The 17098-nt window shown below is 51.0% G+C and overlaps 3 protein-coding genes across 3 annotated transcripts; all 3 read right to left on the bottom strand.

The window, feature by feature from the left end:
- Window positions 1–3428: 3428 nt before the first annotated feature.
- On the bottom strand, window positions 3429–5363 carry BJX68DRAFT_258294 (Alpha/Beta hydrolase protein; the record flags this gene model as incomplete). Its single annotated transcript, XM_071043506.1, has 2 exons — window positions 3429–3645; window positions 3682–5363. 2 exons carry the CDS (start codon window positions 5361–5363, stop codon window positions 3429–3431), a joined length of 1899 nt encoding a protein of 632 aa, XP_070894309.1.
- A 1291-nt stretch (window positions 5364–6654) lies between these two features.
- On the bottom strand, window positions 6655–7866 carry BJX68DRAFT_182369 (uncharacterized protein). The gene is made up of 3 exons (XM_071037226.1): window positions 7629–7866; window positions 6814–7553; window positions 6655–6759 (listed from the first exon to the last, which is right to left on the bottom strand). The coding sequence occupies exon 2, from the start codon at window positions 7529–7531 to the stop codon at window positions 6857–6859; it is 675 nt and encodes a 224-aa protein (XP_070894308.1). The 5' UTR covers window positions 7532–7553; window positions 7629–7866; the 3' UTR covers window positions 6655–6759; window positions 6814–6856.
- A 998-nt stretch (window positions 7867–8864) lies between these two features.
- On the bottom strand, window positions 8865–9764 carry BJX68DRAFT_182243 (uncharacterized protein). Its single transcript, XM_071037225.1, has one exon. The coding sequence runs from the start codon at window positions 9515–9517 to the stop codon at window positions 9038–9040; it is 480 nt and encodes a 159-aa protein (XP_070894307.1). The 5' UTR covers window positions 9518–9764; the 3' UTR covers window positions 8865–9037.
- Window positions 9765–17098: the final 7334 nt, after the last annotated feature.

Here is a 17098-nt window from a genome sequence, read left to right as displayed (position 1 = left end):
GCAGGTCTTCATCCGCACAACGTTCAACCAGCGGAGGTCGGCCTATCCTTGGGAACGACGTCAAGGTTCCTGAGTCAGCTCATCTGTGTGTAACATACCCAGAGAGCCGCGTTTGAGATTGAGAGTCCAGGGAAGCAAGGCGCTGCTGGCAACGATTCAAGGACAAGCTCGCCGAGCCAGCGTGACACTTCCAGCTTGGATGTATGGAGCCTCCACTCCCACTTGCTTTGACTGCGCAAACTCTAGCTGACATCAATCGCCAGACGCCTGTGTGTAGCGAGAGTTAGCAGTAGCAGCATGGAACGATATTCGATAAGTCAAAGAATTATGTAGGTAGGAAAGGCATACTGTGAGGGAAGGAGCGAGAGGCTCCTGTCAACTGCCATAAGAACGACATCCCGCCTCCCAAACCTCTTCAGCACCCATCCTTTTCCTCCTCCGTGCATGTCCTACTGCAAATGGTTTTCTCGTCATGACATTTTTTTATTCCTTTATGACCAGATGATATATCTTCGGATTTGTACCGCGGTTCAGACTCCGACCGGAGTTGTGGCCTTAATCCACATCAGCGAAAGCACCCAACCGATTTCCAAACTCCGCCTCAAGCATCTCTTCCGCGTCCTCATGCTCCATCAGGCTCTCCAAGTTATCGTGGTCAAAGTACTCCCAAGCCCGCTGACCGGGCCCGGGCATGAAGGTAAGGATCGCCCGGTGATAACTAAAATTACAAAACGCACCATGCACGGTCAACCGAAGGCAGCACCCCATTCTTCACAGAGAGTATCCCCCTCGGCGCAACATCCGCTCCATCAATCTCAACTCCATCTCCATCCTCCGTCTCAGTCGCAACCCACCTCTCACACCCACCCGCAATCCAATCATCCAGCCGGGATATAGGGTATATATGCGCTGCAACGAGCGCTTCCATGGCTGCGCCGTCGCAATTTTCGCGGCCGGTTAGGACGCAATGTGTGTCGGGGGCGAGCACGCCGTGCCGGAAGTGTTTTTGGTTGCGAGATTCGTGGAGGCTGGATACCCGGCTTGGGGAATGGACCCGCCGGATTGGAGTTTCGGGTGATACCTCCCAGCGCCAACCGCAGCAGCAACCGGACTACCCATCTGCGCATCATAAACCATCGTCCTTCTTCGACTCGCAATCCACATTCGGCAACTCACCGCGCCACCCACGATCGCCGTGCGGAGCACACTCGTCGCCGAATGCCCGACATGGCTCGCCATCCGCCCGCAGCATGGAGAGCGTGCTCGGTCCAAGGAAAATGGGTTAGGTCGTCGAATATGTCATCTGCGTAGTCGGCTCGAAGGCCGGGTTGCTGTCGGCCGTACCGACTATTGACGCGGTATATGTTGTTTCGGCGTTTGTCGCCGATGTGAAGCTGGGGTTGCCGATCTAGGGGACTGCGCAGGTTGTTGCGATTGGGCAGGATTGGGCGGTCGAGGGATGCTGAGGAGCTAGTTCAGCAGTTTCATGTTGTTGCGCACCTTGAGAAGGCGGATCCTGTTCGTATATGTGGTTGGTACACTGAGCGGAAAGAGGCCTCGCTGTGGTGGAAGCCGACCGAGATAGATTGCTCTCTTTCTCGGAAGTATGGCCGGCTCGAGAGAAGCGTAACATCTTGAGTCTTGCCTCCCTGACAGTATGGTGGCATCTCTTAGAGACAATGCTTCCAAATAGGCTCTAGCGTATCCGAACTCGTCGAATGGTAGCGACTTCCTTCTGCTTGGCTCGTATCCAACACTTGGCCATGCGTCCGGTCTCGTGTCCTGCTGACGAGTCGTCCCTTGGCGCGCTCATCGCGGCTCAAGCTTGCTCCACTGTCCAGTTTGCGAATGGAGAGATCCTTAATTCGTCACCATGGTTAACTTTTCGATAATTGCAACCTGAATTGTACTCGCGCTTTCCTGGTCATAGCCTCCTTGTGCGAAGTCTAGGGATGATGAGCTCAAAGGTTACAGGGTCAACACCACACCTCGCCACTCACAGGAAGACCTCACCGTCAACCAGCGCTCAGCTTGGGCATAGGATGCGAAAGCAAATCCAGACCAAGCCCCATTGTAAGCGGTGTGCCCTGATCCAGCTCAGTCCAATCGACAAGCTCTCCGCCTCTACCCTCGCATGGTGGGTTACTTCGCTATCTCGCGACAATCATTGGCGACCCGCGATGGGTTGCGTCTGACATCACGCTCTTCGCTGCGGTAAGAATTGCGCTGTACGAGATGCTTGATGACGATGGAGAACGTGTTGGAAACTGGACTATTCATTCGCGAGCCATTCGAAAACTGATCGCGCTTTGTGGACCAGAGGCCCATTTGCAAGGAATTGGCCGGACGTTGTTCTGTGTCTTTCGGCCGTTTCGTGTCATCGATGTGTTTATTCACCGGAGACAGTGTGTGCTTGATACACCGGAGTGGAAGGACGCTAATCGGCGGGTACTCCTGCGAGATGAGAGAATGGGGAGGGCGGGTCCTCTGGTTCGGATCCTGGAACGGGCATTTGAGGAAGTCGCCCATGTCCAGGGTTGCTGCCCGAAGCAGTGCGATATTAGATAGACACGCAGATGCGGAGGTACAGAACAGTCTCCTCGGACAAGTCAAGCACAGTCGGGTTATCCTGCGAGACCTGGAACAACAGTTTTCTCCAATTGCCTGCGGAGATGCACCACCACTAGCCGGACCCGAATCCACTACCTTCGCAGCAAAGGTTGCGCGGCTTAGCCTCGAAGGAATACGGTCAAGCCTTGCACTTCCCGAACAGCTGAAAACCCTCCTTCATGGAGAAACCCATTGTTATGCCCCTTCTCAGGCCGTTAACGGAATCGTGGTGAGTGGCTTTGCGGCGCAGGCAACGTTTGGAGAGGACTTTCTGGACTATCTATCGTTAGGGATGATGTTTGGTATCTGAATCGCAGAGAAGCACTAGAGTAACGACCTTACTGGGCAATGATGGATGAAGGGTCCGATAGAGAATTCAAAATGTCTATCGGACTCGCAGAGACTGTTCCTTCTCGTCGACCTCCCGGGCTGTACTTGAACGGCGCATTGAAGATGAAGTAAAAGTAGTAGTAGAATGCTGTAGGGAAATCCTCGGAGTATACAAGAAGCAATGACGTCCAAGAAGCTTGCCTCCCTGGCCTACAGACGCTCATGTGGAGAAGGTTGGTGGTGTTGAAGAGGTTCATGAGAGCCGAAGGTTCCTGTTGACGTGGGGCCTGAGGCGATCGACCACGTGCCTTCTCCTCAGATACCTTCACTTGTGGTGCTCCTATCAATACACAACCATCTTCACCGTGTCTCCGTTCTCGCCTGGCCGACGGCGCAGCATTTCTTGAGGAGGCTGACGTACCATATCAAGTCATTTCTTATCTAGGTAGGTCGACCAACATATTAACAGACTATATCTACACCTTCCATCAACCCAAATGCTTGTCATAGAATTGCAACACCCGCGTCCACAGATCCACCAAGTTCTTACTATCCCGTATCACATGCTTCTCCCTCGGATACAACACCATCTGAACGGGTCCATTCCACCTCTGTTTCTCGCGCCAGAACGCCAGCGGTCCAGAAACCGGGACAACGTCGTCATCTCGCCCGTGCAGAATGAGCAGCGGCGTCTTTCTCTTTTCGCTCTTTGCTGATGAGCCTTCTACATCTCTCACCGACTCTCGTCCACGCCCTACATCTCTTCCTTTTCTTGGCGAAAAGTCAGGGACGTCCGGCGCTGGCCAGAAGGGATCACTGTTCGCAGAGACAAAGTCCCAATCCACAACGCCGCCACCGCAAACGACAGCACGGAAGGAGAACTCGTTCCGGATAACCGCGAGAGAAGACAAGAAACCGCCATCGGACCACCCGCTAATCGTCACCCGCGACTCATCCACCAGACCCTGCGCGACTGCCTTCTTCAGAATTGCAATAACATTCGCATACCGATCACCGATTCCCGTGCCACTGCCAGAGCTCGGTGTAGTCCGGAGAGTCGGACAGAGAACTGCATACCCGGCGGCCGTCAAATGCGCAACATCAAGATGCGGACCCATCGAGAACGAAGGCAGCGTCGGATGACTTTGCACAAGCACAACCGTCGGCGCAAGCCTGCGGGTAATGGTTACAGGTTTCGGCGTAAACAGCCACCCATCACACTCCCACCCATCAGCACCCGTCGCGGAAATACGCTTCGAGCGGAACCCGTCAAACCGCGCATTATGCGATGAGAGCTTCACGTATCCGTATCCGCCACCTTGCTTGCAGGTAACGGAGTATACCTCGTTCGCGACGGAAGGACTGCTCCGCGCGACCACAAGGGTGAAATCGTCCGAGTTTGTGTGTCGGAAGGCGTCGAATGAGGTGATTTCGTACTCTGACGTGAAGAAGCTCGGGAATGGCCACGAGACGCTCTCGATACCGAGTGCGTGTGCGGACTCGCTGTGTGGATTCTGCACGCGTGCGACGACAGAGTCCCTGGTCCTATGGAGGGAGACTGCTTCGCCGTCCCAGCCGAAGTAGCTTCCGTATTGCTTTGTGCGAATGCGTGCCTCGTACACGGAGAGGGAGGTGTATGGTGGCGCTGAGCGCGCAATAAAATGCAGCTTATCGCCCTGGCTCCAGACGAGCGAGGTGATGGGACTCTTGGTCGTGATGAAGTTCCGGCCCGAGGCGCTGCCTCGCTCTGCGTCGACGATATTGATTCGCGTGCTGTTGAACGCGGAGCTAGAGTTGGAGTCGGTCTCGGAGACCGTGTACGCGATCTCGTTTGTTCGTGGGCTGAATGAGAAGAGCTCGACGTTCTCGTTTCCTTGCGATAGGGTCGAGACGATCTTGCGCTCGACGTCAATCACCTTCAGTCGGTCATTCGATGTGCCCTCTGAATCCTCTCCACCAAAGACAATCGGGTCATCGCTGTTATCCCCACGCTCCTCCGCCGCAGTCCAAGTCACGCTTTCAGACACAAACGCAATAAACCTCCCATCAGAACTCCACTCAAACCCCTGGCCCTCCTTCACCCCCTCACCGTTACTAACCTCAAACGCCTCCCCAAACCCTCCAATGGGCAAAAGATAAATCCCTCTCCTCCCTCCCTTCCCCGCGCGATCCGATACGAACGCAATATACCGTCCATCAGGACTCCACTTCGGCTTCTCGTCGCGGGAGAGGCCGGATGTTATTTGGCGCGCGGAGTGGTCTTTGCCGATGTCAGCGATCCAGAGGGAGGAGGTTGCGTGGCGTGTAGTCTTGCTGAATGTCGAGAGCGTGTACAGCGTTTGTGTTCCGGAAGGTGAGATGGAGATGTCGCTAGGGAGGAGGAGGGAGGGGAGGGCGGTTAGTGTTGGGTTTTGGATTGGCATTGTGGCTTGCTTTCTTCGTGCGTATATACAAATAAATATAAGGAGCGTAGTGCGCAACGGCGATCGACTGAAGGAAAAAATGAAAAAGGGAACAGTTTCTCAGAGTCAGGAATTGGAGTTGGAAAGGGCTCGGGTCTCTTTATTCGAACGTGCGGGGTTGAGATGGCGCGAGATGACACCATCCGCCAAGGCTATAATTGCTTTGTTAATCCTGCACCGAATTGACGAATACCCTTGGAGAGATAGGTGAAACTTTAATAGCCTATTGGATGCTGACAAACAAGACCGTGGTATGTAACTATTCTCTGCGTGCCTGGAATCCCTAATAGATCCGCTCAGCTTCCGCTGCGGCTGATGCCCAGGCTACGGTCTGCGTGTGTCTGACCGGAGGTGCGGGGATTAGATGCTTGAATTTGAAATATCGGTTCAAAGGGCATCGAGCCCTCTACCTATCTAGCAGAGCGGAGGTAATGTGAGGATGGATGACAGCAAGTGGAATACATTAGGTAGATAGCAGCAGGGTCTATAGCGAAACATTGAGCGCAGTGATGGTCGCCCTCGAGAGGAGATGGCCGTGCCTCTCCTGAATGTCGCAAAATCATCGGCCAAACATAAACCATACCTAGATAGCTCCACCACGAGTCGTTCCCCCCCATCTATCCAATTATATAATTGTTGGCCCGTTGTGTATATCGTTTAGGGGATCGATTCAAACCAATTTGCCCCTAGCACAGTTCAACAGTCAGTAGGGAGCGTGAGAAGCATGGAGAGTAACGCAATAGCATCGAAGGCATACCTAAGTCTGCATCGCAGACGACCACAACGATGTTCACCACGTATGGACAATGGGCCCTCGTGTTCCGGGTTTGTCGCTGCAAACCCACGTCATGAATGTTGCCCTACATCGCCGCGGCGATGGTGATGTTGGTTTCGACGGATTGAATGACTCCGGCACGTCTGGTGATGCAGTTGAGTCAATGAGGAAGCGGGTGAAGGCTTACCATGTCTCGAGGGCCCAACTCAAGGTCAGGGGTCCAAGCCCACTTCGTGATGGGGCTATGAGACGCCGCCATTTAGGTGCAGTGACGCCGACGTGATCAGGGGAAGGCAGGAAGCGAATAGGGGGGAGGCATGGTGGGAGCATAATCGCAAGCAACAGACAATAAGATAAATCGAGAAAGGGTAACGGGTGAAGAGAAAACGACGCGAGGAATCTGAGCGGCCACAATACTGAGAGAACTGTATATAATAAAAATCAGACTTACCTAGTATCGGTAATCAAGTCATCCTGGCGGAATACTGCCAAGGATGTAAACACTGTATCAACCATGTCGGAGCGTCCAGTCACTCTGCCACAAAACGGACAAAGGTCTCGCTAACCGACAGAAAAAGATCACTGCAAATGGTCAGCTAGAGCTTCAAGGGGAAGTAGTGGGCCGAGCACACACACCTTCTGATGAATCACCAACAACGCCGAAGAACAGACCTCATTGTTATGGTGGGTAAAAAAAAAACGCAAGTCTGACGACCGAGTCCTGCAAAGATCTGTTAGCTCCTGTATAACAAGTGACACCAAAGAACGCACCTTGTCTATAAGCACCTACTGATAGAGAGTTGGTCCCTGGCAGACCGCTGCCGAGGGTAATACGGCGTGCTGTCCATCTAGTAATTCCACAGAACAGAGAAGCCAAATCTTTGAGACAGGAAGGAAACAGCAACTGCAAATAGTCCAATGTAGCATTGGCCAAGTATTCCGGTCCATAAGCCGTGCACGAGACGGGGAATGAACCAAGTAGGGAACAAAAGGGAGAACCCGGGGTGCCCTCTCTATTCAGTCTCAACTCAAATACCACTATCAGGCGGTTAGGTCTTAGATATCCTCCTTGCCTTGAGAGTACGTACCAATTCCATGAGAGAAAAGAAAAAAAAGGCCCCTCAAAGTAAACTCTTGCGTGCAAGTAGATGGAAGCAAAGCGCCGATTGTCTTCTGACAAGCCGCAAATCTGTCCAACAACCTGAAAATGGCTGGGAAATATGTAATTAGAATCCAATGGATCGAATGTAAGCCGTAACTGATTAATTGTGCAAGTTCGGGAAGAGTGCTGAGGGGGCCCTAATGTTTGACGAAAGCGAGCGTACGGAGGGCCAAGTTGACTACCCTCAACCATCACAAGGAGCACAATCAATCGGCTTCTGCAGTTCGCACGGCTAGAGTCAGTACCTGGATTCTGGTCCCGGGAGGCGGGGCCATGATTGACCACTCACATATCTTTGTCAACAAACAAGTAGGATGTTATCAAGGTAATCCTTTGAACCAGACTTCGCCTCCTAGCTGAAGCCTTCAACAAATACTGTAAAATCGAATGTGAGACCCAGCAGTACTCACGATGAGCCAGTGCTCAAAAGCAGGAGGCGTCTACGACGGTCCCTTGGTAGGCGATGACCGAAACAAAAACAGAAGACGAAGATCGGAAACCAAGAGTAATCGGGAGGAGTCCTAAAAAGAAGCCTGACAAAAGAAACCTGACGGGTGCGACTGTCGTGACAAGAAGATCACAAAGCAACGAGACCGCAGGGGTAATATTTCTGATGCGACACTGGGAGAGGTGTGCCTGTTGCCGTAGACAAGATCTCCCTCTGGTCTCTGTCACCATGTGGTCGACCAAAAGATGGTCAATAGACAAACACAGACAGAGGGAACATCAGAACGGAGAGAAATCTGTAATGCAGAGCACAGATTGTACACCTTGTGCGCAGTTAGCGTCAGACAAAAACTAGAAACGAAAATACTAAACGCAGAATAAGAGAACAGAAGACTGATGAGTAGAAAAACAAGAGGAAATGGAGTGAGGCAAAGTAAGTGTACTGGTGGTGGGGAAGAGGAGATGAGTGGAGGAAGGAATGAGAAGAAGAGGAGGAAGGAGAAAGGGAGTAAGCGAGGAAACGAGGCCAATAAGTAAGTGAAGAGCAGAGATTCGATTGTGTTCTTTCGCCTTCACTTGAGCCCTGAAACCTATTCTGCTCATACTTGATCAGCACAGAGTCAAATTGGCATCGTGCCATTGCGGAAACTTTCTGCCATGGTGACTGCCACCTCTGATGACGCGGATCTGTCACCCATCTCATTCCATCTGCCCTCATTGTCCGACGGTACAAGCCTCCAACAACACTTGGGCCCTGGCCTTTGCAACCTGCCCAAAAGCCAGTGGCGACAGTTTTGGCCCGTCCGACCCGAGACGTGATCTCAAGGCTTCCGCAGGAGTTATCGGACAAAGTGGGATCTTTGAGCAACACGCAAAGTGGGAAGGGCTAACTCATTAGATCGTAATCGAAGCGATCGAGGAAAACATCAACCGAGATACGTGCGTCAGTCACCCTGAAAGCGTTGCGCCAAATAAACAGTGGCTTCAACAAGAGCGCAACCCCGCTTGCTGTTCCGCGTCATTACCGTTAATCTAGCATGGCACAGGCATTCAGACACCTGGCTGCCTCGCAGCCCTCTCCCTCAGCGCACATCGTCCTGTGGTGCGTGTCATCCGATTTACAAGCAATGCAAGACTTAGCTTGGAGCAGTCGATCTGACCATCTTTCATATCGGCGACGCAGCACCGGTGGAGGTTGGAAGTCGTGTCACAAAGCTTAAGGTTGGAATGAAGGTTGTGATTGAGCCAGGGTTACGGGTTGGCGGTAGATTCACAACGATATTCTTTGGTGGAACGATTAAAGCTAACTGAACTTTTTGAACGATTGCGGGTGAGATCATTGCCAGTTTTGGCTTGTACGACCTCTACCCCGAGAAAATCTTTACCGCTGCAACATCGTACGATAGCACACCTGCAAATTATCGCACAACCCACTTCGACTACAACTACCAGCTCCACCATATCATGAGACTCAGATAAGGCGCCCTTGATTGGGCTGTCGCCGCCGTCGTGCAAGTCACCTAACTCTGAAATGCCCGCCACAATCAAGCGGTCGCTGCCTTTGGCTGCGTACGTATCAATTCCTTGGCCAGGTCTTATCAGCCATACGTGGTCGCAAATCACGACCTTGCCTGGGTTTTGTGTTAGTTTCGCGCCACCAAAAATGATCGGAGGTCCTATGGGGTGGAATAGGATGAGCGGTGGCGGATGACCAAGGAGAGTCTCTGCCATGGACCAGCCGACGGACGTAACTCCTGGGGCGACAGCGTCTCATATGCAGGTGGAACTTTCTTCGGGAGGCAGCTCATGTATCCTCGAGCCGAAATTGGAACGAGCTGAGGGTGCCTTCATTGTTCCTGAGATTTGGCCATTGAATATCATGCTAATGTGTGACTAGCACACGTCCTTCCCTAGTACGGCGTACATTTGAAATCTGAGCAAAAGGGGCTCGATTCCGTATGCGAGAGGCTCCAAGCTCGTGCTCGTGGAGATTATCGGAAAATATCTCGTGTGCTACGGTAAGATTGGTCTGGGGCGTCCGTTTACTGATGGCTCTGCTTTCAGGCAAGCAACTGAGGTATCCCAGTTCAGCACACATGGCACTTCATGAATAAGCATGTGACTACCCATTAACTAGGGAAGCCTTGACCTGGTTGAGATGAACTTGCAGGCGAGCCATTGAATGGAGCGGAAGAGTATCGAGCTGGCGAACCCAGCTATGGCCGATGAGGACCGGGCTTTCGAGCCTAGAAGGAGCCGCTTGCTGCAATTCATACAAACTTCCTCTTTATGTCTGTGTTCCCGTGCTTTGTGAACCCCCTGTCCGACACTTTAACCTTATACCGTCTGCACGCTGTGCATGTGTGCTTCGGCTTCGGCAGAAAGTATTACGGACAGCCAAACGGCTTCAGCATCTTGTGGTCAAGTGCAACGCGGTCCTTGGGGACGAGTAGCTTGCAGGCATACACGCAAGTCGTCTGAATCCAGCACTCCGGCCACTCACGTGCCCACTTTGGGCCTCATCCACACGGTCCACGACTCCAAAGATTATCATTCAACGGCTAGTCAGTTGGCCCAGCACGGCCCGTCTAGAGTACATCTTCGGAGTGTCAAACACACACGGCGACGCTGTCACGATCACTGGCGGCCTTGGCAGAATTGGCTACCAAGTTAAACACGCCCTCGCTGAGACCCGGTAGAGATCGCGCTCTGGTACAGTGCCTCCACAGCACCAGCACCTTGGCATCCGCCCAATATTGTGCGGGCGTGCTGTGTCCCGTCCACGCCGAACTCGCTAGGAACCATCGAAGAACGACTTGCCGGACCGATGGCTTTTCATCGTATAGGTACAACCGGGACTCGACAATTGATCTCACCGACCGCTCCACGTCATGATTGCCTGCGCCAGAATCGTCCTCTAGAGCCGGTGCCATCGATAAAGAGCCGGAAAGCCGATACCGCGTCATCAACATTGACGTCAACTTCACAGCGCATGCTACTTTGCTGGCGCTGCAAGCGAGATCTTTCGCGCACTGGGTTCATGCACTCTCAATCTTCGTTCGTCAATATCCGGGTACCCGGAAACTGTCCCGCGGAAGCAAGCTTTCTTCATACCATGCGACGACCGAGATGGAAGGCGTGGTATCGGCCTACGCTGCTGGGGCGGGATGTGGATCCGGGGGAGTTCCAGGAAACAAAGACAGACAATATCATGAACTCTATCAAAGCCGTATTCCATCGCGGTGGGTGAGAGTAATGGGAGAACGTTATCAACGCCGTTGAATGATTATGAGCCAGAAGCAGGTGACGAGCTTGGAAGAACTACCTACTAAGGGACCATCTATATCATGAGCGGCTAAACTCCGATTGGCGAACTTCAAGCGTACACAACGCCATTGAGGGAACAGCACCGATACATGATACGACAACTCGAATAGTCGCTAATCACCGAAACGGGGAGAGCACGTACGCATAACATCACCATCCATCATCAACAGGAACCGGAACCAAGTTCCAGCCTGGTCCCGCTTGCCGGTCGCGATTCAGTCGTCCTGCGGTAGGAAATTCCATATATTTCAGTTTCACAAGCTGCACAGAACTTATCTGTCAGCATGGAGGAATTATACTACCTGTAGTATTATAGCGGCGACTCTTCCATCGCTTTATTGTTGCTTAGATGCCGATAATCGAGGTTGGGATGGTTATGACAAGGTAAGGAGGGCCAAGAGGCTCTCAATGGGCCACGGCATGCTAAGGAACGTAGGTATGTGGACTTCTCCACCAAGCAATACCGTGAAGTAAACAGGCTAGAGGTAGGAGAAATATGATGCCAAAAGGAAAGAAAGCTATTCCTTGTATCACAAGAAGGCCATGTACATACTGTTGAAATCTGGTATGGACAGGGACATTTGTAGACTTTTTACTGTTCGCAATCCATATCGACGTTATACTCCAGACCTACGCTGCCAATCAATGAGGATCCGCTGGATATTGCCAGCATATAACTTACTTATAGAGCCCCGCTCACAAGCACCATGATTATGGCATCGGCCAGCAAATCTTGAAGCGTCGAAGAACTAAGAGACGCTGTTGGGACAAATCATTCAGTTATATAACAGGTGGCGCTACATACTGCATTATAGGGTGCGGTATGCGAAAAGGGCCGGGGTGACAGCGGCGAGTAGGTAACATTGGGACCACTACACAGCTAACTCCCTTGGCAAAACGGTGGTAGACTCGTCAAGAATTGCCCTCTCGGACAATACCCTCCCAGTGAATTGAGCATGAAGTCAAGTTATTCCTATCAAGCAACTTATTCCCAGTCACGACTCCGTGGTAATTTAGCACACACAGACTCCATATAGCCAACCATAAACACCATGCATATAAATGCGCATAATGATTGCACAATCAAATGCTACGCCTGCCTTGTCCTCGCTAGTGCCCATACATCAACAACTTCAGGCAAGATACATGGAGAATATTATTATCAACACCATAAATAAAGCATCAGTTGGCGAACCTAGACACTCTTGAAGTCCGCTCATGAGAGTTAGCCAGAACATCCCCGGCCCACGAGTGGAATTTACAACATATACAGTACATTATAGTATAGCAATAGACCCTCTTCTGCTGGAGACTGGGGATCATCAGAGTGGTGCGTGCGAGTGGGTTCGGCCACGTTTGCGGGCTGAGGCTGGGCCCGACTAACCCAGCCCTAACTCAGAGCGGCGGAGGGCTTAACCAGCTTGTGTGATTGTCCTTTGGGAACCGCAAGATTAGTAAAGCGCCATGGTAGCAAGTGAAGTTCTTGTCAGATTTAAAGGGGGAAAAGAAAGAGTAGAAGAAAAAATATTTCACTATTAAGAAGTGTTTATATTCGTCCAAATCTCTCCAGCGCCTGTAGATACCCATAGCGTGTCAAAAGTTTCCCGACACTTAGCGCGTCTTCGGGAACGCGTAAACAGAACCAAAACTTCAACCTCAATTATCTCCACAACCATGAGGTCTTTCGGTACCGAAATTAGTGGGAACCGAAGGCCTAAATCTGAACTTTCACCTGAGGCGCGTTCCGCTATTTTATATGGCCTAGAGCTTGGGCAATCGCCATCGCAACTAGCGCGCGAGTTTAAAGTCAACCGCTCGACTATTTATGACACCAAGAAGCGCTTTTTGCAGCATAACACCACTAAATCACGTCCTAGAAAGGGTCGCCCGCAGAGGCTTAGTGAAGCAACCAAGCGCTGGGTGTATCGCTTAGTGCGCAGGCGCCCAGATATCTCGTGGAAGGCCTTGACAATCGAGACCCCCGGTCAGCCTTCTATCTCGACTATTCGACGAGCTCTAAAGAAATATCATATCCGTAAGTGGCGGAGCAAGAAGAGGATACCTTTATCTAAGGAAGTTGCTAAAAAACGCTTTAATTTTGCGCGAAGGTGGCTGCGAAATCCAGCCTGGCGCACCTGGATCTTCTCCGACGAATGTTCTGTTCAGCGCGAAGCAAATAAGCGCTTGAAATTTGTCTTTCGATACCAGAAAGAAGGCTTTAGAGAGGATCTAGTGAACCTCCACTATCATGGGAAGCCTATATCGCAAATGGTCTGGGGCGCTATCTGGCATGGTGGTCGATCAAAGTTGGTGGTTATGGAGAGGGATAAGGATAGTGCTCGACGGGGCTATACAGCGAGGTCCTATATAAAAACCTTAGAGGAAGGCCTAATTAAACACTACAAACCTGGCACTCTATTTCAGCAAGATAACGCGCGGATTCACACTGCTATCGAGACGCAGGCGTGGTTTGAATCGCATGGGATTTATGTTGTTGAATGGCCTTCACACTCGCCTGATTTAAACCCTATTGAACACGTCTGGAACCTCCTAAAGCGGAAGCTATATGAGCTTCATCCCCAGATCTATCTGGAAGGAAGGTCTCACATCGATTGGAAGAACTTTGAAGAAGCTATTCAAGAAGCTTGGTGGGCCATCCCCCAGGCGTTGATTGATAGTCTTATCGATTCAATGCCTCGCAGAGTAATGGCGGTGTATCGAGCTCGCGGGTGGTATACAAAGTACTAAATAGCTTCGATTTGCATGTATTTAGAAGGCCTAATTCGTTGTGGTTGTTGAAATATCAAGGGTTGAAGTATATATATATTTTCGATGTGGGGCGGGTGTCGGGAAACTTTTGACCTATGAGTTTAGTATACATATAATGCATGTTGGTATAGTGGATTAGCGTGATAAAGGCGAGTATGACTTCAGTCAACCAAGGCATGGCGAGTAACCCCACTTTGGATTCAAACTGTTGCAAGAGACAGAAAGAATAAAGCCTTTTAACAAGGTCGCAGTCCAACAAAAAAATGGTGAAATTTAGGTAGCAAGGTAGGGATCACACTAAGCCAGCAAATTCGCCCTGAGACCCACAGCTAAGGTAGTATTGCAGGTTTCAGGTTTAGCAGTAAGAGGACCAAAATAATGGAATCCCATTAATAACTTGATGGGTTTAGGACTGTGGCCAGGGCCTGCTGGTGCATCTTAAGAATGGAGAGAGCCCACTTTAGACAACTCTTAGAGAGCGCCATCTTTATCTGTGTGCTTATAAGGGACACTTTTAGCTTTGTTATTGTCTTTGATACTGGACTAAACAATTGTAGTGGACTCAAGATCTTGTATTTGTGGAAGCTGCTAACAACTGAATAGGAAATTGAGAGTCAGGAATCTGTTGAATTCAGGGATAATCCTAGTAAATACATCGCCCTTATATAGACAAGGTTACAAAGAGAGTGCGTTTACCACTAAACGAATAACCGCCAGGACGTTGATTGATGTCTCCGATAGGCGCCGCCCCAAACGAGACGCGGCACTGCGCAACACCTGGAGGGTGTCAACAGTATTCAAGGTCATATCTGATGCTGTTCTAGAACCAGGGCAGCGGACGGTTGATTAGCGTCATGGCAATATATACTCTCTTCAAGCGTTTTTGGGGATATTGCCCGGACTATCCTCCGCGACACTGTAAGGATTTTTTGTTACTCTGTTCATAGTCTCTGCTTCCGTTTGTTCTTTACGCTTTATTCCTCATGACATCTTCCCAGAATGCTGTTACGTAGCATCGCTAATCTACTCCCAATCCTAGACTTTGGACCTTTCGAGGTGCGACGACCAATACCTGGACCACAGCGTTGGCGGTCATAGGTGATATTGCACATATTCTATGTGCTGTGGTTATTGTATGCGGTTACTTTATTTGAAAAGCATGCCTGGCGTATTGGGTTTGTCGGATTCAGCAAAGTCCGGGATGGCTAGGTATAGGCAGGCTGTTTATAGTCGCATTTGCATGTTTTTAACGTTGGGATTGGCACGGTGCTCTATAACCCTCTATAATGTATGTATTACAATCGAAGCAAGTCCAACGTCAGCCGAGATTGTTGCGAGCTGGCGAGCTAGCGAGCTGTGGTAATACTCAGCCACTGTATCCCCGCGATAGCAGCAGTGCTGCGAGGACGAGCGTTCCAAGTCAGTGAATCACTACCTTTTTTCACCCTACTACACTCGTTGGCCTGGCTGGATAGCTGGCCAGGTTCCTATAGCTACTGGATGCATCACCATCTATCCATCTTATCACGACTCATGCATGGACCACTCTCTTTTGGAAGAAGATGAGGTATGCACCTTGATTCACCTTGACAGATCCTTTCTTCATATACGCCTTGTCACTTAGCAAGGACTCTCCTCTACGATTAGAAGGTCCATCTATCCCTGTCACTTTGGTTGTAACCATCTCGACTCTCATCAAGTGCGACTGCGCTTCAAATACATGAAGCTTCGTGGAGATCCTTGTCATGCGATCTTGTATAAGCACCAAATTGTCTACATTCACTGTACCCGATACATTGTCGACACCGCTTAGGCGGCGCGGAGAGCCGCGTCTATCCCGGTTCGGGCGGCGCCTATCCGAGACATCGACCAACATGGAGCTCATCTGGTTTTCGAGGCTACTCCGCCTTGCGCAATGGATGAACGTATCCCCCTGGAAGCAGGCCCTACATCTCCAGGCTCCACTCGTCCCCGGCAGTGCCATTCTACTTATTATCTTCACACTGCGAGATACACAGGTTGAGTTGCACACCCTTCTCGCGCGCCTCGCTTACCCAATCAACTCCGCAGAAACCGTCCGAGTAATGATGAATCTTTCCAACCTCGAGCCATTCTGACTTCTCCAGAACCGTGACCTTTATGGAGATATTGGCTTTCAAGACACCACAATACCCCCGGAAGACGGGCGAGCGTGATACGCTTCCCAATATGAAATTAGGGTTTCGCCACATTGCCGGTTTCTTCTAGAGGCTTTTTTTGCCGGACTCGGAGCTTTGACTCGACCAGGGAGAACTTAGGCCTCGGGAAGATCGAACCGACTTCCAAGGCTAAGGCGCTCAAGTCGCGTTTGCGCCGGCGATATAGTTAACTTGAAGAAATTAATAATCAGCCAACGCAGGTTCCAGACTACGCCACCTTGCGGCGATCATACCCCAAGACAGCTTAAGTAGGCGAGGGTGGGTCAATTACGGCTCACCAGTTTTCACCGGGTTCGTATTTGAACTTCATCCGCTGCTCAAAAGGGCTAGGACATACTCCGTACGCGGACAAGATCCGAGTCTGGCCATTATTCTCCGGAGCGCGAGCGAACTCTAATCTGAAACATTCGAGATCCCCGCGATTGCTTTTACGTATAACTTGCCTCCCCAGCCAATTTCCGCCCACGCGGCCGAGTTCGGGCCGGTGCTCAATTCTGCCATATTCGTCTACTACTACCGAGAGCGAGAAAGGGATGGGATTGGTGGCGTTGAGTAGCTTGAGCGCGATTTCGCCTCTTCTACTTCTCGTAGTGGCGACTCCCACGCACCAGGCTGTTGTAAGCCTCTTTGAATATCAATTCCTCACATAGTGAGTGTTCTTCCTCGGGGCGTATACATGTAAAATGTGGAAGCTGTCGATTGTCGATTGCCGATCGATGATCTCCAACTCCGCGTCAGCGATCGATTGATCGCACTGATTCGCACAATGGTAGTTCGAGCTTCGGGGCCACTCTATCATCCGTATGAAGGGGGCGAGGCCAGGAGCGCCGAGGCTCAATGCTTTCCAAGGACAATCTGCCGAGCTCCATGTCAAACGCCGAGGGACTGCATCCCACGGTCTGAACGCTATCACCGCAACTAGTGCCCCTCACGTTCTTCCACAATTGGACATGTACTGTGGAGCAATGTACTATCCTTTGCAAGTAAAATGAGTGGTTTCACGACCGGTATGTAAGTC

Source organism: Aspergillus pseudodeflectus, assembly GCF_044049435.1.
Source record: "Aspergillus pseudodeflectus strain CBS 756.74 chromosome Unknown BJX68scaffold_61, whole genome shotgun sequence".
NCBI lineage: Eukaryota > Fungi > Ascomycota > Eurotiomycetes > Eurotiales > Aspergillaceae > Aspergillus > Aspergillus pseudodeflectus.
The sequence above is the reverse complement of the archived record's forward strand: the minus strand, read 5'-3'. Positions and strand labels throughout refer to the sequence as shown.